Source organism: Haemaphysalis longicornis, unplaced genomic scaffold, assembly GCF_048455015.1.
Source record: "Haemaphysalis longicornis isolate Haplotype H1 unplaced genomic scaffold, Haemaphysalis longicornis Haplotype H1 scaffold_9, whole genome shotgun sequence".
Lineage (NCBI taxonomy): Eukaryota > Metazoa > Arthropoda > Arachnida > Ixodida > Ixodidae > Haemaphysalis > Haemaphysalis longicornis.
This window is the reverse complement of record NW_027526460.1, coordinates 1,128,973-1,156,420: the sequence shown is the minus strand read 5'-3', so window position 1 is coordinate 1,156,420 and position 27,448 is coordinate 1,128,973. Positions and strand designations below refer to the sequence as shown.

General features: G+C 48.9%; 1 protein-coding gene across 1 annotated transcript; it reads left to right on the top strand.

Annotated features, from left to right (window-relative positions):
* Nucleotides 1-18,307: 18,307 nt before the first annotated feature.
* LOC144151781 (uncharacterized) lies at nucleotides 18,308-22,505 on the top strand. Its single transcript, XM_077682917.1, has 3 exons — nucleotides 18,308-18,479; nucleotides 18,846-19,131; nucleotides 21,952-22,505. Exons 1-3 carry the CDS (start codon nucleotides 18,462-18,464, stop codon nucleotides 22,140-22,142), a joined length of 495 nt encoding a protein of 164 aa, XP_077539043.1. The 5' UTR covers nucleotides 18,308-18,461; the 3' UTR covers nucleotides 22,143-22,505.
* Nucleotides 22,506-27,448: the final 4,943 nt, after the last annotated feature.

Below are 27,448 nucleotides of genomic sequence, written 5' to 3'. Positions count from 1 at the left end.
GCTGCAAGAATCCCAGCAGGAGACAAGACACCTCTCTTCGCACGATCCAGTGGTCCCTGAAAACATAATATCCTCCGATTTCAGCATGGGGCACTCCTAGCTTCTGGAGATCACGGAAAAAGTTCGTCCTCTCAAAGTTGGTTTTGGAGCGGTTCATAATGTAGTGATCAATATGACCAGTCACACTGCACAACGGGCACAAAGGGGATGAAACAATGTTATTTTATGCAGCCAAGCTGATGTATGGGCTGAGTCTGTTCTTATTGGGTCAAGCAGGGGCTCTCGTGCTTTGTTCTATTTCCTGGTGTGCGACGCAGGTCTGCACGTCTCAGGATAGACCTGAATGGCATTCCCATGCGCTAAGCTACTCATGTACGATTTCTAGGAATCGTTCTCAACCATAGGTTGAATTGGCGAAAGGCTGTCGATTCTATGGTTTACTCTGTGGTCCGTAGCGGAGGAGGAGGAGAAATACTTTATTTGCAAACTGGGTCTAGGGGAGAGGGGTGGCGGAGGATGCGATGTTCTCCGCGACCTGAGCGGCCCGGTTGGTTAGTGCCAACTGCACTTCCGGGTCGGAGCTCTCCAGGGCCTGGTCTCAGTGTAAGGGGAAGGAAAAGGGGGAAATGGGTCGTATGGGACACTCTCAAAGGGAATGGTAGCGGGTGTCCGGTTCGAGACATTGAGGGCAAAGAGGCGAAGGGTAGAGATTGGGGGTGATGCGGTGCACGATAGTTCGGCAGGGGTTGTGTGGGTTTGAAGTAGCCGCCAGTGGCGAGCGGCTTCGTGGGTGAGGGAAGAGTTTTGGGGAGGATATATCCTGCGGAGGAGGCGGAAGTGCTGGGTAATGTCCCGGTATGAGACTAAAGCGTCCCGGAAGCTGGGGGTGCCGTGGGTAGAGCCAAAAGAAGGGTCTGCTCGGGTGACAAGAGCTCGAGCTGTACGGTGGGCCGCTTCATTGGCTTCTGTTCCCGTGTGGGCCGGGGTCCACAGCAGAGCCACGGGGTGGGATGGTGTTCGGCGGGAGAGGATTTTCAGGGCGAGTGGGGAGAGTAGCCCTGCAGAGAAGTTGCGAATTGCCGACTGAGAGTCCGAAAGGACAACTCTGGGTGTGGGAGACTGTACTAGGGCGAGGGCGACAGCCGCCTCCTCCGCAGCGGTTGCTGATGTTGTATGTATCGTGAGTGCGTCCAAGGGAGGGCTGTCGAGCGATGAAATGACGGTTGTGGCGAAAGCAGGCTTATTGTGGTAGCTAGCTGCGTCGACGTATAAATGATGCTGGGAGGGAGGGAATGTGCGCTGCAGATGTCTTGCCCTGCCCAGTCGGAGGTCGGCGTGGTGGTGGGGGTGCATATTGCGAGGCAGTGGGCGTACACGCAAGAGTTGGCGTAGCGTAGTGGGAATATGGGAGGCCATAGGTGAGGGGAAGGGGGAGGTCAGGTGGACCGCTACGAGAAGGGCGCGGCCGTGATGCGTGCGCGATAGCCTGGCTATCTGGGCTGTGCGGTGGGCTTCGATGATTTCAACTAGGCTACCAAGCCCCCCGTATCGTTAATAAAGTTTCATTCATTCATTCATCGACGGTGTTGCGAATGCCCAGGGCTAATATACGGCTGGTCGGGGCGCTGGGAGGTATTAGGAGTGCAACTCGGTATATGCGTCGTAGTAGGCAATCTAGTTTTGTTTTGTCGGAGGCATTGAGTTTGCAGTGCGGGAGGTAAAACGTAAAGCGAGAGAGTACGAAGGAATGAAGAAGTTGGAAGCGTTCAGGTTCGGAAATGCCGTGACGCCGTGTGGTGATTCTTCTTAGGAGGTTGAGTGTTTGAAGTACGTTCGATCGGAGTTTAGTTAATGTGGTCGCGTTGCCCCGGTTGGCCAGAATGGTGAGACCTAGCACGCGGAGGGAGGAGACATGAGGGACGATATGGTTGTCGACGTAAACTGCGATGGGGGTTCCGTGGGGGGTTGCTTGCAAAGGGGGTGCAAAAGAAGTAGCTCTGGTTTGTGCGAGGAGCACTGGAGGCCTAACTGAGAAGCAGTTGCTTGGACAATGTCTGCTCCTTGCTGGAGTGTGTGTGTTCGATTAGAGCATCGCTTCCTGATTTGACCCATAACGTAATATCATCTGCATAGATAGAGGTGTGGAGATTTGTGATGGAGGACAAGGCAGTGGCCATGGGGATCATCGCCAGATTGAAAAGAAGAGGAGATATTACGGAACCCTGAGGTGTGCCATTGCGGGGAAAGGGAAATTCGAGGTTTGGAGTGGTCCGGATCGTAGAGTGGCCGTGCGGTCACGAAGAAAGGAGCAGATGTAAGAGTAGGCACGCGCACCAAGTCCAAGCGAGTTTATAGAATTAAGAATGGCTACGTGAGAGACGTTGTCGCATGCTTTGTGGAGATCAAGTGCCAGAATGGCCGAAGTGTCCGCCTTGGAAGGGTTAGCTATAGTGTCATGATAGATACGGAGGTGCGTATCCTGTACGGACAGCCCTTGGCGAAAACCAGTGAGAGTGTGTGGGAGCAGGTGATGGATGTAGAGGTATGGGGTGATCCGCGTGTTGATGATATGCTCGAGCAGTTTTCCAAGACAAGAGGTGAGTGATATCAGACGGAGGTGCTCCAATGTAATAGCTTTGTGTGGTTTGGTAATTAATGAGATGTCAGCATGCCGCCACGTTGATTGGAGCGTGCCTCGAGACCAGTGGTGATTGAAAAGGGCTGTGAGGGAATCTATTGTATGGTCGATGAGTTGTCGCAAGATCTTATTGGTGACCTTGTCGGAGCCTGGAGCGGTTTGTCGACGTAGTTGGGATATAGCGTGCCTGACCTCAGCGACAGTGATGTCCTGATCGAGGGAAACATTCGGAGGTCCGGAGTAATGGGGAAGGGAAGGGTGCTGCGATGAGGAAGTAGGAACGTACATGGATCGAAGCTTGTCTAGAAGCTCAGCGTACGTGCCTGGGTAATTGTTTATGAGCGAGTGCAGGCGACTACTTTTGATGGTTTTGGACCAAGTAGGGTCGAGGAGGTTGTGGAGGAGGGCCCAGGTTTGCTGGTGTGACGTGGGGAAATCACCCAGTCTCTATGACCAAGTTGCACGAAGCCTTGTTTTTGAACCGCATGCACTACCAGCGGCCTCTCATATCGCATTCAGAGATACAGTACGAGTGGTTGGAATTCTTACACAGGAAAGCGCTTACGCTGTCTCTTGGCGTTCCTCAAGCAGCTGGAAATAACAAGATCCTCAGTGAGAGAGAGAGAAACAACTTTAACGGGCAAGTGAGGTCAGCCAGGCTAGGCGCCGACTTACTACGCCAAATCAGGGTGAAGGTGTGATGAAAATATATGAAAAGAACTCTCACTTACCCATGAATACTCAAACACACAGCCACACACAAAACACACACACACACAATCAGGTGATATAGTCATTTGTCCGAGAGTGCATAGCTCGCTGTCAAGACAGAGTCGTCAATTTGTTCCCAGAAAATCCGTCCCGTGTGCATTTTTATTTCATACACCACAGTTATTCCAGTTAGGTGCCAATGTATATATTTCCACTGCGATTTTCTCAAGATGTCCACGACAAACTGAGAGCTAGAGAGCCTCGGCCGCAAGTGTATGTGTTACAAGAATCAATAATATTTTTTTTGAAATATATTTTGGCGGAACGGCTGACTTGATTGTACAAATTAACTTGAGAGTTTGGGCGAGTTGGTACTCCATTGAATTAATGCTTACAGCGCGAACAATCAGACAAAGGACGAAATAGAGTGGCTACACGAACAAGCGCCGACTTCCAACTGGTGATTTATTTCGTAAAACACAACTGTATAAGTATTCGCACATTATCAGGGTTGCGCGAAAAACACGGGAACCAGACATGCACTGCGCATAACAAAGATAACCACCGTATCTAAAAAACAGCAAACAAAAAGGCGTCGTTTAACGCGTGGGGACCATCGCCGCGGTGAAAGACTGAGGGACGGCATAATGACGCATGCGTCGCCAAGACGTGCCATTTCGGCGGCTTCTACTACTATCTCTCATGTTGATTGGCTGTCGCTCCTAAAAAATGATCCTGAGCGCCCATTGCAAGGATTGTGGCCTTCGTAAGGACTGTGCCCCTCTGTACACTGAGTGTCGGATCATGATGAAGTGTGGGTCCAGCCTGTCTTTCATGCATGTGTTATCTGCTTTAGTGCTGTTTTTCCATCCAAGGCGGAATACGTGTAGTTCCTGCAAGGTCGCGGGATAACCATTTTGCGTGCTATACCTACTATATTTTGTATCAGTTAAAAACATGAACTTGTACGCTCTACTATCCTGAAAAACTGATGATTGTATTAGAAACACGGAACTCGTTTCCTTTGCGTTGATGACACGTTTGGTTGTGAAAAGTCGGACAAAGGAAAGGTGCATACAGCAATATCCACCCCTTGTTTCATTGATTTTTTTTTATTTTTATTGTTTTGCGCGTATGATTTAAGACCAAGTGAGGTGCCATTGCTTTTTTGTTGTTTTTCTTTGGAAACATACTTTTAAAAATATTGGCGCGTTTGATGCCACGAGTGTGATTACCCATGCTCTGAGGCGCAGCTTATGTTGCAGGGCGGCAGAGTAATTTGAACTACTTAGTCATATTTAAGATACGTCGAAATCTCAACACGTGGACGCTCTCGTTTGTATGTTTAGCTATGGGGCTGGTGCTTGGACTCTGCAATCAACAAGTGGGATCAGTTCCCCTGGTTAAGTGCAGTGGCAAGATACACAAGACCCCTGGCACTACTTTTGCCCTAAGCATCTCGCAGATATGTTGAAAAAATTCCCCCGCATTTCCCCGAGGGGGAGAATGTGAAAGTGCGAATGCACGGTTGTCGGCCCGCTTGCGGCGCTTGCGCTCGGCCCCCGCAGCCCACCGCCTCGCCGCCTTCTCTTCCATCTCTTCCATCGGGTTTGTAGTATCACGTGTACACCACGCAGTTATCAAGCCGCTATAACGCCGCTGAGTCGCCAACGCACGCCGCTGACGACGTAGTTTGAATGCGTTAAAGATATAAGGCGCGTTACTAACACTGATATCAGCGTCGCGTCCGTGGCTTAGTCGGTAGAGCGTCGCGCTGCGGCCGCAATGTCCTCGGATCGAATCCTGGCGCCGGATGCTGTTTTTTTTAATAGAGAGGAGGACTGCGTTAAAGATATAAGGCGCGTTACTAACACTGATATCAGCGTCGCGTCCGTGGCTTAGTCGGTAGAGCGTCACGCTGCGGCCGCAAAGTCCTCGGATCGAAACCTGCGCCGGATGCTGTTTTTTTTTATATATAGAGAGGAGGACTGCGGACGCCGCCGCCGACGCCGCCGCCGCCGGCGGTGGAAGGTTTGGGGTCGCTTATAAAGTGCATTCGCACTTAAAAAAATAGAATGTTTGCTGTGAAGTATCCAGGCTGGGCCCGCTTTAATTGGAACTTTCTTGCTGTTTGTGCACCACTTGCTCAGTTCCGTTTGTTGTACACCACGCCTCACGAATGCAGTCCGTGGTAAAACTGACCTCTCTTGCTCCATTTTTGAAAATGTCATGTACAGTTAGGATGAAACACGTCTCTTTAGAAGTTTTGTAGATAAATCGCTAAATGCAATGCCTTAACGATCAGCAAAATGAGAAAAGAAAGCTGTTGTAATACACTCCTGTGCTGAGCAGTGCCTTTAGTCCCTGAAATCCTCTCAGTTCCAAGAGCCCTACCAAGTTCTCATCTGTTGGCGTACTTGCCTGATGTCAGTGAAGCATACGTCTTACCATGCAGGCATTGCATCCGATTTCGCATTATTTTGCAGCTCATGATACCACAACTTAAATAGTCACTTTGTTTCACTGAAGACGCTTGCAATCGTTAAAATGGCTGCTCCCCGTGCTTTTAATTTGTTGCAAGAAAAATAGCGCTAAAAACTACGAAAAAAAAAAAAACGGAGAACGACGAGACAGAAGCGCATCTGTCTCGTCGTTCTACGTTTTTATGTCATGGTTTTTAGCGCTTTTTGTCGAAGCGATATGCACCGTTTAGCTCAATAGCATATTTTACTGAAGTATCTTTTAATTTATGTTCAAGCATCTCTTGTGTCATACATAAATATCATTTCAAGAAATGAGGGCAAATAGGTTTTCAGGGCCGTACAATGCTAGAGCTGCCTCTTTCGCAAATATTTTTAGAGACTCGCCATTTATTTTTGCATTAGCTATATAGGAAAAATTTTGCATTCGCGGTATTGGAGGTTGGGAACAACAATAGACCTCTCGTTGTTTGCAAACACTTTGACGTGATGAAACATACCTGCGCGACTGCAGCGACTGCTGGTGGCGTGGCTGCAAAATAAGGTGATGGTTGGAAAATCGTGCCTCCGCCGTCAGCCCAACCTTGGGACGCTTAAAAGGATTGATGCGCCTTAGAGAGGGGAGGAAGTGAGGAGTTCCTGTATAGATAAATGGGGCTGTTGAGCCTCCGTGAGGCCTTTCTTTGCACCTAGAAGCCCCACAAGACTGCTGTGTAGTGCACGGTCGACTGACTACTGGGGTGCGAGCTATCGGAAAATAGCAAGAGTGCATTGTTGCGACGTTGTCATCCCACCGCTGACAACCCGTTGTTGCGTACGGGAAGTCCTACCCGAGCCGAGCTCCGTCACCTCCGACATACGTGTGGTAGCGTGGTTTGAAGCGAACGGCCAGCCAATGTTGCAGCCGTGAAGAAGTCCAGAAGCCGTAGGCAAAACGTAACTGTTTACTTCATAGCGAGAGATGGCCGAAGCCAGACAAGAATAATGCCACGACGGGCGAGGTTACGGTACAGGACTCTAGCAGAGTGACAGCATTGATTCACTGCTCAAAAAAGAATGAAATACAGCGCTTGGAGGGGTCGTATTTATACCCAAAGCGCTAACCATCGAAACAAGCGTTCCCTCTAGATTGTGGACTCGACACGAATGGCACAGACACACACAACACTCTTTCCAGAGTTCGTGAGTAGTCGGTAGTAGCGGCGCACGCTGAGTCCGATAGAGGGGAGAGAGGAGGTCTCTGCAGCGGACACGGGGCTTCTGTGTCCTTGAGGCAGGTGTCCACGTGTTGCGTCGGTACGCCATCGAATGGTGATCGCGCCGATAGATAGGCGCCAGAGATCCAGACAAGTCGAGGCGTGCAAACGTGAGGCACCGACAGGGAGGGTCTGATTGAAAGGCACACGTAGTGGAGGCTTCTCCGCGCAGCCGAGGAGTGTTGAAACAAAACCCAGCGGCGGGCTCATTCCTAACAGCATGTACAAAACAGCCTAAAGGTCATTCTGAAGGCTAGCACTCTTGCAACGCATTTCAAGAATGAACAGAAGGGTGCGTTGGCTACTCATCAAGGTAGACCCATTCATTTTTATTGTGGAGGTCTTTCAGTGCAGATGGCTGCATCAGGCGGCATGTATGCTGTCCCTTGCCTGAGGACCACCCCTGGAGAATGCATTCACTTGGTTCATTTCCTTAAGGCAAGCTCATTTATCGCGTTCGTTCTGTCGTAACACGGACGCGTGAGTGGCCCGTGTCGTGGGGAATAGACGAGATGTTGAGTACAGCCACCGCAAGCAGAAGCATCTGTTGATTGATTGATTGTAGTGTTTAACGTGCTGACGCAACGCAGGCGATGAGGCGCGCCGTAGTGGACGGCTCCGGATTAATTTTGACCACCTGGGGATCTTTAAAGTGTGCCGAAATCTCGTACACACGGGCGTTCTTGCTTTTCGTCTCCATCGGAAGAGCGGCCGCCGCGACCGGGAATCGAACCCGCGTCCTCGTGGTCAGCAGTACAATGCCTTAGCCCTTGAGCCACCGTGGCGGCTCACAAGCATCTGGGTTTTGTCGCGACGTGAAGACGTAATCACGAATGTTATTTGCACGATTCTAACACGCCCTTGATTGTAACGCGCAGGTATGTTTCTGGTGATAGGTGGTTACTCGCTCGCAGGTAGTGTAATTGCGTGTGCAATTGCACGATCTACGAGCAATTGCGTTTATGTAAGTTAGACATTCGGGGAGCACTGATCACGAAGTGCATGGGGCTAGTTTCTTGCTACAGCAGCCGAATTAAAATCTCTCTTTGCGCATGCTGCGTGCCAGCTAATTACACACGATATGGTAATATCAGTTGCGTCCTTACCTCATTTTGCCGTTTACGTAATTTTTTTCTCTTTTAGGGCCGGCCCATCCACCGAAGTGCAAAGATCCCCAGGGAATAAAGCATGCTAGTGGCGATGGCGCACAGCCTGAGGCAGGACCAGTCGAAAGAAGCCATAGAAACTTTGTAGAAAGTTGTCAACATGCGTTTACCAGAGGGCATGCCATTCCCAGCAACCAGGTGCTTGTTTCTAAGGAAGAGGCATTTCTTTTGCTCTGCTTGCCATGCCTACATCGGGGTGATTGAGCAAGCAACAGTGTCTGTAAGTTTTAAACAGTGCAGCGCTGAACACACTGTTTCTTCATTGCTAAAAATAATTGCTTTTTTTAGTGTTGACCTGGAGTTTCGAATCACTCAGCTGCTGCAAGACTGGTGGCATCCAACCTAAACAGCCGAGGACATACGATCTTAGTGACATAACACAAGGTTTAGCTTGCCGCTACCTCCATTTTCAGCCTGATGACCTGATACTGACTTTTAATACAGGTGGGGTTTCATTGTTTTAAAGTTCTGGCTATGTAATTTGGCCATTGCTTGCTCAGGTGAACGAGTTACCCTACAAAGACAGGGTCCAGAGACTGCTTTTGACTGGGCTGTGGTTCGGGCCGAAGAAAATGGTTATGAACCCATTTTTTCGCCCTTTGTGCACACCATGGATTCTTTTGCAGCCAAAGGCGTACGATAGACAGACAACAATGGTAACCTAATGAGGACGTCTAAAGTTTTTCCTGGTCCTTGCACTGCTGACAGTGTAGCCAGAGCTGACATAATGTGCATGTCGCAGTGCAATGAGAAGTGCGGTTGTGCCTGGTGCGGGCATCCAGGGGTCGTCGTTAAAAAAGGTAATGGCCACTTCAGGGTCTACCTTCCGCGTAAAAGAAAGCCCAAAATGAGGACGGACGCTTCTTTTGTTAAGCATGCCCACAAAGCCAGAACTTCGCCAAAGAAAGTAGGCTGTGGTGTCGAGGGTGTCAGCAGTCTTGCACTGTTCACTTTCTTCAGACTTTCTTCAGGCTTTGTGGTCGACTATGCAGTTTCTTCAGGATTTGTGAAAACCACCTCACTTCTTCCGCTGAAGTCTAGAAAATGTAGAAAGCGGTTGGGTGAACCGTGAAAGGAACCAAATGCTGATGGCGATGCAACCAACTTGGGAATTGTCCAGGGTACCAACGTCCTTGAGCGAAGTCAAACACTGGAAATCATCTGAATGGAATTGCTGGCTTCTTTTAGGGGTGAAGCAACTTACGGCCGAGGCTTGTCCGGCGTCCGTGCTCACGGCACAGCACCGTGTAAATCGAAACATCTGTGAACAAAAGGTTCACAAAAGGTTAAGAACAAATAAAAGATTCAAGAAAGGCTAGAGAGAGAGAGGGAGAGAGAAATAGGGCTCCTAGAGAGCCGTGCTGCGCATGCGCGAGGAGCATTCCATTGGATTGGATTGAATTGGATTTGGATTGGATACGATAGGATTGGATTGAAATGGATTGCATTGGATTGAAATGGATTGAATTGGATAGGATTGGAAATTATTTTAGCAGCAGTAAGCACTCTCACGGGCGATTTACGGTAAGAACAATCCCCAGTGCTTCGCCCACTTGTCATGGTTCACTTCGTGAAGATGCGAGAATTTTTGGGGCTAACCACCTTGAGGCCGAGGCTTGTCCGGCGTCCGAGCTCACGGTACAACACCGTGTAAATCGAAACATCTGTGAACAAAAGGTTCACAAATGGTTAGAGAGAGCGAGAGAGAGAGATAGAGAGAGATAGAGAGAGCGAGAGAGAGAGGGAGAGAGAGAGAGAGAGAGAGAGAGAGAGAGAGAGAGAGAGAGAGAGGAACAGCACCGTGTAAATCGAAACAGCTGTGAACAAAAGGTTCACAAATGGTTAACCAGAACAAAATAAAAGGTTCACAAAATGTTAGAGAGAGCGAGCGAGAGAGAGAGAGGCACAGCACCGAGTAAATCGAAACATCTGTGAACAAAAGCTTCACAAAAGGTTAACAAGAACAAAATAAAAGGTTCACAAAAGGTTATAGAGAGCGAGCGAGAGGGAGAGGGACAGCACCTTGTAAATCGAAACATCTGCGAACAAAAGGCTCGCAAAAGGTTAACAACAACCAAATAAAACGTTCACAAAAGGTTAGAGAGAGCGAGAGAGAGAAATGCACAGCACCGTGTAAATCGAAACATCTGTGAACAAAAGGTTCACAAAAAGTTGACAAGAACAACATAAGAGGCTCACATAAGGCTAGAGAGAGAGAGGAAGAGAGAGAGGGCTCCTAGAGCGCCGTGCTGCGCATGCGCGAGGAGCATTGCATTGGATTGGATTGAATTGAATTTGGATTAGATAGGATAGGATTGGATTGAAATAGAATGCATTGGATTGAGATGGCTCGGATTGGATTAAAATGAATTAAATTGGATATGATTGGAAATTATTTTAGCAGCAGTAAGCACTCTCACGGGTAATTTACGGTAAGAACAATCCCCAGTGCTTCGCCCACTTGTCATGATTCACTTCGTGGTGATGCGTGAATTTTAGGGGCGAACCACCTTAGGACCCGCCGCTGTTGCTCAGTGGCTAAGGCGTTGCGCTGCTGAGCACGAGGTCGCGGGCTTGATTCCCGGCCGCGGCGGCCGCTTTTCTGATGGAGGCGAAAAGCAGAAAACGCCCGTGTGTTCGAGATTTCGGCGCACGTTAAAGATCCCCAGGTGGTCAAAATTAATCCGGAGCCCTCCACTACGGCGCGCCTCATGGCCTGCGTTGCGTCGGCGCGTTAAAAACACCACAATCAATCAACCTTAAAGGGACACTGAAGTGAATTTGTCAAGCTCCCGTTTTTGCTTGCACTGTGTAGACTGGCTCAAATTAGCACACTTTTCATCGTTTATCCGGTTGACAAATCGGTAATTATTTTACAAAGCACGAAAGAGGAAAAACTACCATGCGCGGTTTGCGGCGGCCGCACAAACTAAGCTGTGACGTTAGGAGGAGGGGGCGCCGTGATTGGACGATGCCCAAGGTTAGCAATCAAACAAGTTTCGGTTTCGGTTTCGGTCTGTAAAACAACATGTTTGACATTCGATGGCGTCGTTGGATGGGCATTCTCAATATCCCAGTTATCGTAGTACCGCGCTTCTGCCATGTTGTCGGCTGTAAAATGCATAAGATAAGCCTCCCAGGACGGCTTGGAATCGTAGCATTTACTCTCTGAGGCCTACGCAGTGCATGAACGCCCTCCGCGTCCCCGCAGACGCTCAAATGCATGCGCTTTTCCCCCATATTTGGAGCTTGCCTCGCTCATGCCTGTATCGTAAAAAGCGTGTTCGCACCAGGCCAAGGGTCTGTTGATTCTGGCCTGTGCCCACTGCCCGCAAGCAGTCGGTGCTTATGGCAACAGCACGCCAACGAGAACTCGCTAGTGCGGCAGTGCCAGCCTGCGCGAGTTCTGTGGACTAGTTTGTGGAGCAGTGAACGTTGCGGCCCAAAAAAAGGTGAACTCAGTATAGAAAACATCGGCGAAAAACGAAAACGTTAACTCATAAAAAAAAAAGCATGTACCCGCGGCGATTCGAACTTGTGACTGGCAAAATACTTGCGGTGACATACCTAGCGCACCAGACGACTAGGCCACAGGGGCCGCTGGCGGCAATGGAAAATATCAGGTATATAATGTATAACCAGTTTACACTTTTATTTAGTTTTAGTATTTCAAGCAGCTTAGGTGACTATTTGTTGTATTGCGCTCGTGCAGTAAGCGCCCCCGAGTTTCCACAATAGCTCACGTCTAGCAATTGCATTTCGTAGACGGGAAAGCGTTCGCAGATGCGTAGTCGTGCTCCTGACCGCTCTGCTTGTTCGCCCAGCGCAAAAAAGTGCTTCCCGCACCCTAGTTTTACGCTGTACGGTAAAAATATCAGTTGATTTTATTTCCTTGGTATCTATATTGACTTCGCTCACTCTTCTCCCCCTTCAAGAAGCCTTATATTTTCCTACTGGCGTACCAGTCAGCGAAGCGTCGCATGTGCGCTTGTGCAGCGCTTGTGTGAACCGACCTTGACTTGGAGCTAGATACAGTGTACAAACTAACGACGTAAAGAAAGGCGCATTCTTCCATTCCCAAACGTGTTGTGGCTTAGTTTCAACTGATTGAACGAATTGCGACGACCCGTGGGCGGCCGGCGGACTAAACGGTGGGCCGACTGACTCGGTCGCGGAAGGTCGGCAAGCCGTGCAGTAGCGCAGCCAATTGTCAGCTCCTCTCCTGCTGACGTCACACGAAAACGCCACAGAAAATGGGCGAGCGTAAAGAGAGGAGGACAGCATTTTCGAATTGATTTTTCTACTAAATAAATTCGCGTAAACGCGCACAGAGTGGTCGAAACAGGGCCCAGGGACTCTGGACTACAGTTTGCGCTCGTAATCCCGCATTGTTTACAAATCACTTCAGTGTCCCTTTAAGGCCGAGACTTACCCGGCGTCCGGAGTGCGTGCTCACGGCACAGCACCGTGTAAATCAAAACATCTGTGTACAAAAGGTTCACAAAAGGTTAACAAAAAGAAATAAAAGGCTAACAAAAGGGTAGAGAGAGAGAGAGAGAGAGAGAGCACCGTGTAAATCGAAACATCTGTGAACAAAAGGTTCAGAAATGGTTAGAGAGAGCGAGACAGAGAGATAGAGAGAGATAGAGAGAGAGAGAGAGCCACAGCACCGTGTAAATCGAAACATCTGTGAGCAAAAGGTTCACAAAAGGTTAACAACAACAAAATAAAAGGTTCACAAAAGGTTAACAACAACAAAATAAAAGGTTCACAAAAGGTTAGATAGAGCGAGAGAGAGGGAGGCGCAGCACCGTGTAAATCGAAACATCTGTGAACAAAAGGTTCACAAAAGGTTGACAAGAACAAAATAAAAGGTTCACAAAAGGTTAGAGGGAGCGAGAGAGAGAGAGAGAGGCACAGCACCGAGTAAATCGAAACATCTGTGAACAAAAGATTCACAAAAGGTTGACAAGAACAAAATAAAAGGTTCACAAAAGGTTAGAGGGAGCGAGAGAGAGAGAGGCACAGCACCGAGTAAATCGAAACATCTGTGAACAAAAGGTTCACAAAAGGTTGACAAGAACAAAATAAAAGGTTCACAAAAGGTTAGAGGGAGCGAGAGAGAGAGAGAGAGAGGCACAGCACCGAGTAAATCGAAACATCTGTGAACAAAAGGTTCACAAAAGGTTAACAACAACAAAATAAAAGGTTCACAAAAGGTTAACAACAACAAAATAAAAGGTTCACAAAAGGTTAGATAGAGCGAGAGAGAGGGAGGCGCAGCACCGTGTAAATCGAAACATCTGTGAACAAAAGGTTCACAAAATGTTGACAAGAACAAAATAAAAGGTTCACAAAAGGTTAGAGGGAGCGAGAGAGAGAGAGAGAGAGAGAGAGAGAGAGAGAGGCACAGCACCGAGTAAATCGAAACATCTGTGAACAAAAGGTTCACAAAAGGTTGACAAGAACAAAATAAAAGTTTCACAAAAGGTTAGAGGGAGCGAGAGAGAGAGAGAGAGGCACAGCACCGAGTAAATCGAAACATCTGTGAACAAAAGGTTCACAAAAGGTTAGAGGGAGCGAGAGAGAGAGAGAGAGAGGCACAGCACCGAGTAAATCGAAACATCTGTGAACAAAAGGTTCACAAAAGGTTGACAAGAACAAAATAAAAGGTTCACAAAAGGTTAGAGGGAGCGAGAGAGAGAGAGAGAGAGAGAGAGAGAGAGAGAGAGAGAGAGAGAGAGAGAGAGAGAGAGAGAGAGAGAGAGAGAGAGAGAGGTACAGCACCGAGTAAATCGAAACATCTGTGAACAAAAGGTTCACAAAAGGCTGACAAGAACAAAATAAAAGGTTCACAAAAGGTTAGACGGAGCGAGAGAGAGAGAGGCACAGCACCGAGTAAATCGAAACATCTGTGAACAAAAGGTTCACAAAAGGTGGACAAGAACAAAATAAAAGGTTCACAAAAGGTTATAGAGAGCGAGCGAGAGAGATAGGGAGAGCACCTTGTAAATCGAAACATCTGCGAACAAAAGGCTCGCAAAAGGTTGACAACAACCAAATAAAAGGTTCACAAAAGGTTAGAGAGAGCGTGAGAGAGAAATGCACAGCACCGTGTAAATCGAAACATCTGTGAACAAAAGGTTCACAAAAAGTTGACAAGAACAATATAAAAGGTTCACATAAGGCTTGAGACAGAGAGGAATAGAGAGAGGGCTCCTAGAGCGCCGTGCTGCGCATGCGCGAGGAGGATTGCTTTGGATTGGATTGAATTGAATTTGGATTAGATAGGATATGATTGGATTGAAATAGAATGCATTGGATTGAGATGGCTCGGATTGGATTAAAATGAATTAAATTGGATATGATTTGAAATTGTTTTAGCAGCAGTAAGCACTCTCGCGGGTAATTTACGGTAAGAAGGATCCCCAGTGCTTCGCCCACTTGTCATAATTCACTTCGTGGTGATGCGTGAATTTTAGGGGCGAAGCACCTCAAGGCCGAGGAGCCGCCGCGGTGGCTCAGTGGATAAGGCGTTGCGCTGCTGAGCACGAGGTCGCGGGCTCGATTCCCGGCCCCAGCGGCCTCTTTTCTGATGGTGGCGAAAAGCAAAAACGCCCGTGTGTTCCAGATTTCGGCGCACGTTAAAGATCCCCAGGTGGTTAAAATTAATCCGGAGCCCTCCACTACGGCGCGCATCATGGCCTGCGTTGCGACGGCGCGTTAAACACCACAATCAATCAACCTTAAAGGAGTACTGACGCCAAATGTTGACGCCTAAAAAATGATATAATTGGCTTCAGTAGTGTGTACAGATGCCTCACAGAAATTTTCGAAGCGATCCGAGGCCGGAATCACATCTAAAATTATTTTGATTGTCCAGACCACGAGCTTCCACAAATCGGCAGCACTAGCGCAATAGCTTTCGGCGTGACGAAACATTGGGCTGCGTGTCTGGCCGGTTCAGGGTGACGTCATATAGTCGTTTTCAGAACCGGAAACGATATCCTGCGCTGCTGTTGTCGGTGGTATTCGTTTGGGCAGGAGACGTGGGCGTAGCTGTGTGAGCAATGCTTGTAAACGTTGCGTGTTCGACGTCTTTGCTCTTCAGTTCGTTGCCGGCGCATGGTGTTCGGCACTGGTGCCGAAAACTGCGCGATGTCGACGGGCACCGCGGCGACGCGGCGGTGCGCGTCGCCGAGCTCGCCCAAGTTGTGCTATGGCAAGCTCGCGGTATGCGAAGTACTGCTCGTGGAAGCCTGTCCGAGCAAATCGACGACGACGCCAAGATGCATTATTTTCCACGCGACGACATGCAGCGCTAAACGTGGACTGAGTTCGTGCGCGGCGGCGGCCGCAAGAACTATCGCCCAAGCCAGCGGGCTCGGGGTTGCACGGGTCACCTTGGGTGTTGGGAACTTAGTATCGTGGCGACTATTTGATCGCTCGTATCTGTACAACTGCGAATGACCATCCCTTACACAACTTTTCAACACACTATCATCCCCTTTTTCGCATATGAAGCTTTATTTTGGCAATAATTTCCGTTCCAGCGATCGGCGACCAAGACATCTGCCGCGGCCTGTTTTGATTCTAGCGCGCAGGTGGCGCCATCTTTCGGCCGCTCGCCGCACCGCGGTGCCGGCAGAGCTGGGTCGGACCTCCGCTGCAGGTCAGCGTAGGCTTACCATCGCGGCAAATATCCGAACGCCACTTTTAAATTCAGCGCTGATAACAACTCCTAGCACAATTTTCAACACACTAACATCTACTTTCTCGCATGTGGAGCTTCTTTTTCGTGATCAGATTGATTATAAGAGTGGCGACAAGCTGTTGCTATCACGGTCTGCGCCGGTTCGAGCCGCAGTGATATTAAAAAACGGACGACGGCGAAGACATCGCCGGCCTAACCGCCTGGCCAAATAAAGTTGTTCTGTCTGTCGGGTGGCAGTGACTCATCCGAGTCTGACGATTCAGACGACATGTCGACTGCGCGGGCGAGTCGCGGACCATGTGAAATCGTAGCAGACGATGCGGCGAACGCATGGAGGAAAGAAAAACGTCCCTGACGTCACGGGTGAGACCGTGGCGTAAGGCTGGCCCGCTTGCAGGCTGGCCTTCGAACAGCCATTTTCCCGCGCGGCGACCAAATTTGAAATTGGTTGCAATAAACGTGCTATAATTAATTCTGTGTTGGCGGCTGACGGCTTTCGGTTCGATTTTCGTAATTACTGGGCCAATAGGTATTCTTTACAGCATAAAAACTGAAAGCGAGAAATTTCATGTCAGTACTCCTTTAAAGGAGCCATGAAGAGAAAATACAAGTTGGGCGTATTAGAAAGACTGCTTAGTCCCGATAACAACGATACCAATATCATCGCAATCTTCGAAAAAATAACGGAGATATTAAAGAAAACGTGTGAAGTAGTCGCGACCCCCTAGCCAATTTCCCGCAACTTTTCTATGACGTCACGTAACCGTGTTTGTGCGATTGGCGTCCGCCTAACTGACCTGTCACAACGATACATGACTGGGCGTCTGTAATGGGGCCTCTAGTTCCATTTGACCGCATCAATTGAATGCTAACGTGCAGTTAACGCACTGAAAATTATGTTTTATTGTTGGCCCGTATGACGTCATTCTCGCTCATAACACGTCACTGTGGCGCAAAATTTGAATGTTTTTAAATACTTCTTGCTTTTTTGTCGTTAAAAAACATCTTTTGGGGCTGTAATGGAGCTGAGTGAGATACTGAATCCTAGTTCTTTCAAATTATATGAAGTTGTATTTTCTCTTCATGGCTCCTTTAAGGCCGACACTTACCCGGCGTCCGGAGTGCGTGCTAACGGCACAGCACCGTGTAAATAGAAACATCTGTGTACAAAAGGTCCACAAAAGGTTAACAAGAAAAAATAAAAGGTTCACAAAAGGGTCGAGAGAGAGAGAGAGAGAGAGAGAGAGAGAGAGAGAGAGAGAGAGAGAGAGAGAGAGAGAGAGAGAGACAGCACCGTGTAAATCGAAACATCTGTGAACAAAAGGTTCACGAAAGGTTAACAAGAACAAAATAAAAGGTTCACGAAAGGGTAGAGAGAGAGAGAGAGAGAGAGAGAGAGAGAATAGAGAGAGTCCTCCGGGAGAGCCCTGCTGCGCATGTGCGAGGAGCATGGGATTGGATTGAATTGCATTTGGATTTGAATTGGATTGAATTGCATTTGGATTGGATTGAAATGGATTGGATTTAGATTGGATTAAATTGAATTGTATTGGATTAGATTGGATTGGACTGGAAATCGTTTTAGCAGCAGTAAGCACTCTAAAATAAGAGACAGCTGGGCGAGTTGGAAGGGGTTCATATTCAAAATTTAACTGCGCGAAAGACGGATACAAGAAGGGACACGGACGAGCGCTCGTCCGTGTCCTTTCTTGTATCCGTCTTTCGCGCAGTTAAATTTTGAGTAAGCACTCTCATGGGTGATTTACGGTAAGAAAGATCCCCAGTGCTTCGCCCACTCATCATGATTCACTTCGTGGGGATGCGTGAATTTTTTTATTTACCCATAATTGTCACCAAGTGCCTCCCATCAAATTATTGAAAGAATAATTGGTTAATGTTTGTTGACAATATGCATTATGGAGACAAACTTCGATAATACGCGGGCCTTCCTGAATTCCCTCGGCGCTTCTCGTTTTACGCACGCCGCCTGTGCCGCGTTTTACTTCGCTCACAAATCATTGCCCACTGCCTTTGCTTCCTTCTTTTGCACCTTTCGGTCGCGTGTTTTCGTCATGGCGGCCAGAATCAGTTTCAAACTGACAGGCGTGCCGAGGTGCCCGTGTTGTCGCATCGAGGAAACGCACGCCTCCTCCGCAGCAGTGCGGAACTCTTTTTCTCTTCGGCGTGCCGGAGAGCGGGAGTGAGGAAAAGCCTTTGTTTTCCTCTCCCCGCCGCGCGTGGCCCAAAAGCAGGAAGCGCGAAAGGCCCCCGAAAAGCGACCGAATCCTTAACGAACTCGGTGCGGGGACCCGATGGGTCTGCGACTTCAGCGGCAAAGGAAAAAGAAAGCGCAAAAAAGTTGGCTACGCAAGCGGCGGGTGCCACTCGGCGCTTGGTGCGCTGAATGAGGGTCCCCCTGCCTGTGTATATATATAAGCTCCTCGCTGACAGCGTGCAGTGCATAGCTTGACGCGAACCGCTCCACAAGGACTCAAAATGGCGACGCTGTGCAGGGTAAGCGCGCACGCAGTGTTGCTGCCTGTGAGCTCCTGCCACGAGGCACTCAAGGGTAGCAGGTTGTCACAGCCCTGACTTAGGACGGGGCGTAGGCAACTCGAGCCGCGGTGATGTCTGCACAATCTGGAAGAAGATAACGCTTATAGAGCAGGAAAGCTAGCTCGAGGGGAAAGCAGTCTGTTCCGGTTCGCTGTTCAGGTTCGCCCCTCGTTTGTGGCCTTTTATGGGTTTCGTTGTCTGTTCAGCAGCTGAATTACCGCTCTGGTTGCACCGTGCGTCTTGACTTTCACTTCATGTCTTTCTATTTCATGTACGCCCGAATTACATCAACAGTCTCGTAAGCATGGAGCCTCTTGCGTGCAGATCGCTGTTCTACTGAGCCTTGCACTGGTACTGGTCTGGGCCCAAGATGGCGGCTACGACGAAGGCGGCGACGGTGGATATGGCGGCTTCGAGGGCGGAGATGGCGGCGGCGGTGGCTTTGGCGGCGGCTATGGCGGAGGCGACGACGGAGGCTTCGTCGGTGGCGGTGGCGAAGGAGGTTACGGCGACGGTTATGACGGCACAGCGCTGCGACCCGTGTATGCCTCGCCGGACACCATCATGGGTCCCACGGTGGTTCTGCGGAGGAGGCGCTCCGCCCCTGCTGGTATATAGCCGCCGCCTGCACAGCGTACGGCCCTTTCTCCTCCGCCCCTCCTTTTTGACGGCTGTGGGCGTGTCTTTAATTGCAGCGAAGCTGTATGCCTATGCCCCGATGGTCGATCGCGTCCGGCGGGAAACGCTTTGCAGCGGATCTCGCCAACGCTCCATAGCCCTCCGCTTAATCTAGATATCTAGGAAGAAATTATTCTGCAACTGGTCGCCATCATTGCGCCGAATTTTGTTCGCTTGTCATAATCAGATGACCACTTATTTTTTAAGTAATTGACAATTCCTTACTACTGCTAATACCCTCGCTTCCACGGGAGGAGTATGGTTACAGAAAATGTAACTCATCTGTTATCGCAACGATCCTGAAGCAAGCTGTGTGACGCTGGACTGCGGACATGACGACATAAGCGTGGGAAGTTTTAGCTCAGCAGGTGTCATGGCTGACAATCAGTCGCAGTTTTAGCGCAAATGACAGGAGGAGGTCGCCGCTACCACACCCTTCTGTCAGCGCAGCAAAGCCGCCTTGAACGAACAGCCCCGCCGTGTTTACGCGCTGGGAGGGAACTAGTCCTTCCAATTTTTGTTAGGCTGATTGACTGACAAGCATACTAAATTGCAGATTACAAAAAGAAAATCGTGTTTTGTTTCTTGCACTAGTTTCAACTGTCCGTCGTGTTTTGTACCGTGCGCTCGTTGGGCTTGGCTGCCTAACCCGCCGTCTGGTGGTTCGCTTATAACGCTGCCGCGGCCTTGCTGTTCGGACTTTAGAGTCCGTACGGATAGCGTTGCGGTGTTCAGCGCTTTCCTACCGGTTCAAGCCTCAACAAGCCTACCTTTTCCGGGATTTTTTGTTGAAAAACTGGCGAGAAACTGTTCGCGCGGAGCGATATAACCCCCTTTCCATCTCCAGAGAGAGGGAGCCTGTGATTGGCTGGGAGTAGGCGTGATCCCACGCTTTACTTGTGGGACTTGGAGAGGGAATGCCGTTGTGCCAGTCTTTTAAAGGGACTCTACAGCACTTTCGATAAATGCTTTGGCACCCTTCGTTTCGCGTCTGCAAGCATTGTGGAAGCTATCGTTATCAGGAGCACGGACCGGCACTGCGTGATTTACTCCTCGTCGCAGCAGACCCGCCGCCCATTTCAGAAATGCTTTGCTTTTGTGGAGGTTTTTAGGGGCAAAGCCCCTTAGGGGATCGGGCGGTCGGCGCCTCCTGCCGTTGTTGTTGTTTCATGTAGTCACACTACCAAAACACCGGGACGCTCGTTTTGCAACGCCTCGCGCTAGAACGTTTCATCCCCGCGGGCAAAAACACGTTAAAAAAAACCCCCATCTGGACACTTGTTTTCCAGCGGCTCAGGCTAGAACGCTTCGTGCTTCGAGCAAAGCTGTATACCTCTGCCCACAACGGTTTCAACTTCGTGTGCAAAAAGCGCCAAGAATACACTTATACACTGCATGCTTCGCCCCCCTCAGGTTTCACGTTAGTGGAGATGGCGCAGTCTTTAAAAGTACCTACCGAATGCGTTCATAGCTGCAACTGAAGGAAAGCCAGCCAATAGCCGCTACACCGTTATAATGACGTTGTTCGAGCGCTCGAAGAACGCCGAGACCGAGAAAAAGAGAAAAAAATATTTGGAGCAAGTCTCAAAGCTTTCTGATTGACATAGAGCAGCGATTTTCGGCTGGGGTAGTTTGTGCCCCCCCCCCCCCCCCCATTCTAAGTACTGGATGTGTTTGTTGAGTACGTTCTCGAGGCATTTAAGATTTAGGAAGAAGTTGAATTAAGTTTTGCACTGTCCATTTAATGTCAGTCGCTGCCGACGCCACCCCCACCACGTATGTGTGATGTGTTGTGCAGCAGGTTTATAGCAAAATAATACTGGGGATCTTAAGTCGGCTTCCATGCTTTGAATGCGAAAGCATTACAGCCATTGGTTGACCGGCGGTAAGCCGCTTATGGCGGCTGTGGCCAATTTTGCTGAGCGGGAGAGGCCGCCTCAGCCAAACGGCGGTTGGTGAACCGGCCGTGAGCTTCCGAGGCCAGCTGCGGCCGCCAGTGTCGCTGGCCAGTCTCTTCGAGTGGGTTTGTGAGCAGTCGGAAGACCCCGGCGTAGAGAAGCCACGAATCTGCCCCTTGGTAGCTGCACGGAAGCAGCATAGCGCACACGCGATGCAGCGGTAGAGTGCATGCCTCCAACGGAAAACACGATGGTTGAATTCACACACACAGGTGGAGGAGTGCGTTTACTGCTGCACAGACGGACGGACAGACGTGAGGCTCTGGGCCACAAGGGGTTAATACTGACCCACGCTGGCGGCTTCGCATGCGAAGCGCCTTAGCGCACCCAACGAATCCACTCTGCGAATGAATGGGCCCCTTTTGGCTGGTAACTCTTCAAGTCCATCGCAATCCACCACGATATGAGGAATTGCCGCGGCGTCTTCCGCAGGCGAAACACTGAAGCTGCCGCGACGGTGTACCTGTGGTCCTGTCGTCAACAGTGTCATTCTGCTCTGTCCTCACGGGCTAGTTGTTGCGTCTCCGTCGAGCAGCGACGTCATCCGCATAAGCGTACGCCGAGGGCGCACGATTCAAAAATACCCGAGCGCCTCGGGAAAGGCCAGGAGGCGTGGGATAGTCCAGGCGTGACACTGCAGTATCAAAAGCAGATCCGGCCGTCCGCCTTGTCGACGGCGTTCCACGTCCCCACACTGGGCATTCGCCGAGGACTGCTCGACTGACGCTTTGTGCTGTCACCCCGGCCGGCACCAAACTTGCATTTAGTCTCTGCGCTCTTTTCCCCCTGTGCAGGTATGGCGGTCGAAAGCTCGCAACCACACCGACGGGTGCGCAGGGGAGGCTACGGCGTAGTTGGACCCGTGCACACATACGTGCGGACAGACTACGACGGAAACTTCAAGTGGGGTGCCCGGCACCACGTCGGCAAGTCGTACGGCGGCCACTACGGCGGCAGAGGAGGGAGCGGCTACGGACACTACTGACCGAACGGTGCTCCTCCGGGCTCCTTTTGGGTCGTCGCGCACCTAACGCTATTCACTACTTCTTGCTTTCAAAAAACCTGCCGAAATCGCCGGATTTCTCATTTACTGCTCAATAGAACTCCGTGTCGAACTCAACGGTGACTTGAACTCCACCTTGAGTGCATACCTCTTTTGTGATTTTCTTTATCACGTCTGATGTAGCCTTACAGAACACGCCCATACAGAAGAATTCACTCCTGTGCACGAACGTCTGCTTTTCGGGTTTTTTTGGCGTGGGTGGGGATCATACTTGAGTTATCATCTGCTTGTAACTTAATCTGTGCCATTTTATCCATTACCACCTTTCTGTCGTTTCCGAGAGCATGGAACAGAATAAAATAGCTGTATTAATTAAGGTGTTTGCAGCGTTTTACTCGCAGATGCGAGCTTTGCATCCCAGGTCATGCGACCATCTAGTCGTACATACCACAAATCGTACACCCGCCAGTAACCACCATAGCGACCGGGCGGCAGTTGTATGGCACCACTGTCGCTTCAGCTAACAGAGCCGCCCGTGACGAACGGCTCGGCAGTGGAATGCCGGTGGTGGTCACAGCGGCGTAGTTGGGCGTGGCTTTACGTCGTTCTGCTGCGGTGCGGCTTGCAAAGTGTAGATGGCCACAATTACTTTCTAAAGACGATAGTCTTTCTTGGGCTACTTAAACCCAGAAATTTTGGTCTGTCTATATGTCTGTCCGTCTGTCTGTCTGTGACTCGATTCAGCCACCCGGCCAAAGCAAAACAATGCCTGCGCAATAGTCTTATATAGTCACAGCTAAATCTACCCGTCTATGTCCGGTGTAATGTTCATACTTGTCAACATTGTTGAAGAAGAACAAGACATTACGCAAATATGAGACAACAAATCAATACAGAAGTGATATTTGCAGTGTTCCTTTATAACAAAATCAAACATGCTTGACTTTTGCGAAATTAAATACTTCATCAACTGCAGAAAAAGAATTCACTCCGCCGTCGCCTGCTGTCGCCCGCGCCACTATAGCTTCTGGCGCCATTTTAAGAAATCAACCGGCAACAGTTACGCAAGGTTCAACTAGATATAGGTTCCACGTTCTGCTTGCAACGCACGTGGAGTAGGGAAACGCGGTTCTATAAACGTTGAAGTAGGGCGCCTCGATTAACGCGCGTCTTCGCCGTACGGCAGCGTTCACATCGAGACACCCGGTTTGGAGCAGTGGAATGCGGGAAATTTAAAATGATTTAAGCAAACCTTTGGCGTCTTTACCTTGGGAGGAGCGCGACGCAAGAAAAACAACATGAGAGGTGAGCGGGAAAGCGAAGGCAGGCATTTACTTCGCAAAAGCCGATAAAGACTATCGTCTTTTGACGGCATTTGCAACGAAAGGAGCAGATACGCGGCCAATTTTTTAGATCGGTAAATCTTAGAAGTAGAGGAGATCTTTACGAGGCATGATGGCTGAGGCACTGCCACCCACTCTGTATTATGCACCCCTCACGTATGCCGAAGCCATGGGGAGACCGGTGCAGTCAGCTCGGACGTCTTTTCGGGCCATGCCGCCCACCCCGCCACGCTCTGCGGAACGCAGGAATCCGCCACCGGGGAATCCGTGGCGCACGGCTGGTAATCGCCCCATCTGTTTCGCCTGCCCACTTCCAGGCCATGTGGCCCGTTACTGCCGCCGCCGCGGGTTCGCGATGAATGATGACGCTGCAAACCACACTTTTGGCTCTCCACACGGGTCTTCGCAGCTAATGACCGACGCGCCAGCCAGGTCGCCGTTACCTAGCTGCCTCCGGTTACAACGATTTCAGCCGTCATGACGCCGATAGCCGCCGTTCAAGCTCCCCACGTCGCCGCTCACTATCGCCTATGCGACGTCGTTCAAGCCCAACTGAACAGGAAAACTAGCCGCCGCAGTTCCGGAGGCAAGAGCTGCGCGACTTTCGAACTGTAAAAGGCCTACAAATGTAATCGACGTGTGCGTTGAGGGTGTATGTACAGTCGCACTAGTCGACACATGCAGGCGCAGCCGTCTCCGTCATTACCGCCGATATTTTCCGCTCGCTTAGAAAGGTTACGACGCCGCTGCCGCAATTTTCGTTATGTACCGCAACTGCGCAAAGTGTGAAACCTTGGGCAGCCTGCACGGCCCGTGCAACTAGGCAACTAGGCGGTCACGTAGCGCCACCTGCGAGTGAGTCATCGAACTAGGCGGTCACGTACCACGAGACACACGGGATGGACAGACCCAGGACTTTAGGAGCTTCGCCTCTAAAAGCCTGCAGAGCAGACACCTCGGCATTCGATTCTGCGACGCTCGCCGACGCAAGTCACTTTGTTGACCGCTGCTTCGCCGCCTCTGTATTCTTTTGAGTTGTTAGGGGAGCCCAAGTTCGCTCCAATAAACTTGTTTCTCCTTCAAGACAACTGCGTCGTCCTTGGCTTCGTGACAATATATATATGTATATATATATATATATATATATATATATATATATATATATATATATATATATATATATATATATCACGGTGTCGAACCGAAAAAAAATACCGGTTCGGTTACGTTTCGGGTTCGGGTGAAATAATTTCGTTCCGGTTCAGTTCCGGTTCGACAAAATCACGTACCGAACCGGTTCGATGAGTTGAATTATCACTGAAATTAGAAAAAAAAACATTTACTAGTTTAAAACGACCGTCAAATCAACACACAAACTAATATTCAAAATGCTGCTGCTCCCGAAGGGCAGTGGCGCAATTGCAAAGGAAACTTTAAACAATTAGGAGATATTAGAAAAACGCATGAAGTGGCGACGATTTACCACCTTCTTTATCGCTCAGACTTTATTTTGTCCTAGCAACTATTCATAAAGCCAACGCCAAGAGATATGACGGTGGGATATATTTTCTGTCCTTTCCTTTTTTGTTGAAATCGCAATTGTCGCTATGCAATCGCCCATCACGCTAACCTTGAAGCCTTAAATTTAGTCCTGCGTACTGGCGTGTTCAAATACCAGCGCTTATACCAGTGGCACACATTTTTTGTATTTGTAACAAAACAGAAAAATCCTACAACAGGCACATAAATACTACCAATGAATTAGAATATTTGGTCACCCTGAATAATTTGTTAGCTGCCACCTTATCGAATGTGTTAGCCACACTTTTGTTAAAAGTAATCTTTAATAACGCTCAGTCACTGCATTATTGCTCTGACCACTGCAATTCCTTTTGCGATACAGAAAGCGTGCATTACAATCAGTATGTCATCGTACCGCCTGAACCCCTACCATCGTTCCGTGTGCTAATTTGCGGAATCTTGTAACAGATAATGCAGTTACAAAATGAAAGGGAAATTTGACACGCGGAGCATGAGGTGGGACTTTTTGGGTAGACGCTCTTTAATTCGTCCACAGCAGTACTCCCCTCCGGAACGAGTAGCAGTAGAAGCAATGTAGCGAGTTGGGCAAACGGCTTAGCAAACGGCTTAGCCACTGAGCAGCTCCTGCGTTCACACTTGTCAAGTATTAATAATTTGCAGGTGTCGGACATTTTAAACAAATTATGAAATGCAAAAAATTTGCACACATCGGGTGTGAGCTTTCGCTGTTGCGCAGTGGAGCACTCCTGCAGCCTGATTGCTCCAATGAAGTCGCAGCTACGGAAGGGCAAAGTCGTTTTATATCCCCTGCAAGCTGCCGAGAATGACGTTTCGTTTGGTCAGCTTGCACTGCACTCGCGCCTCCAGCAGCAACAGACCAATGCTACATTGGTGCTCATTCATTTCCCCTGTTGTTACATAGAGCGTGATAGTGTTCAATTGTCTGGAGGGGAAAGTGCGCGAGCAAGTACGAAGTTGATGGTACGTGAAAGAAAAAAAGGCCTGAATTGCATTGACTGTGCAATATCAACACCAGAGGGTCGAACCGTTTCGGCATTAACCGGTAACCGTTATTTCTGTTTCCGGTTAAGTTCCGGTTCGGGTTCAGCGGGCTCAAAAAATAACGGTTCGGGTGTGGGTTCAGTTCCGGAAAAAATACCGGTTCGGTTCCGGTTCGACACCCTGATATATATATATATATATATATATGTATAGAATAGGAAATGAGGTTCTCGTTGAAAATGAGGCAAACATAAGGGTTGGCAGTCAAGAAAACCTCGGAAAGCAAAGGGGAGGCTGTAGTAGCTCAAGATAAAAAATTTGGAAAATAAGAAAGTGGAGAAAAAATGCCCGCCAGGTGGGAACCGAACCCACGACCCCCAGTTCCAAATTCTTTATCTTGAGCTACTACATCCTCCCCTTTGCTTTCCGAGGTCTTCTTGACTGCCAATTCTTATTGCTGTCTTATATATATATATATATATATATATATATATATATATATATATATATATATATATATATATATATATATATATATATATACAGAAAGATAGGTCAGCAGTCTACAATGCCGAAGGAGGCATAGGGGTGTGGTTAGGCTCTTTTCTTTTTTACTACGGTTAATGAAACATTTTTTTTTTATTAATCTACAGAAGAAAGAAAGAAAGAAAAACACGCGCCCAGAGTGGGGACCGAACCCACGCCTTTCGATTACATATCGAATGCCTTACCGAATTGGTAAGGCATTCGATATGTAATCGAAAGGCGTGGGTTCGGTCCCCACTTTGGGCGCGTGTTTTTCTTTCTTTCTTTCTTCTGTAGATTAATAAAAAAAAAATGTTTCATTAACCGTAGTAAAAAAGAAAAGAGCCTAACCACACCCCTATGCCTCCTTCGGCATTGTAGACTGCTGACCTATCTTTCTGTATTTCCTCAACGAGCCCCTCATTTCCTTACTATATATATATATATATATATATATATATATATATATATATATATATATATATATATATATATATATATATATATATATATATATATATATATATATATATACAGAAAGAAATTCCGGCAGTCTACAACGCCAAAGGCGGCATAGGGGAATGATTAGACTATTTTTTGCCGTTAGTGAGGTTACATATTTTTTATTATTAATTACGTGAGAAAGAAAGAAAGAAAAAAATTCACCCGCATTTCCCCGAAGGGGAGCATGGGGAAGTGCGAATGCACGGGTGATGCGAAGGAACTCTTCTTGGCCAATCGCCCTAAGTGGGTATGTGGTGGGGTCGCTTTCGCACTTAAAAACTCTTCTTGGCCAATCGCCTTAAGTGGGTATGTGGTGCGGATGGACGGACGGCGGTGGACGCGTGATTTAGGGTCGCTTAAGATAATACTGAT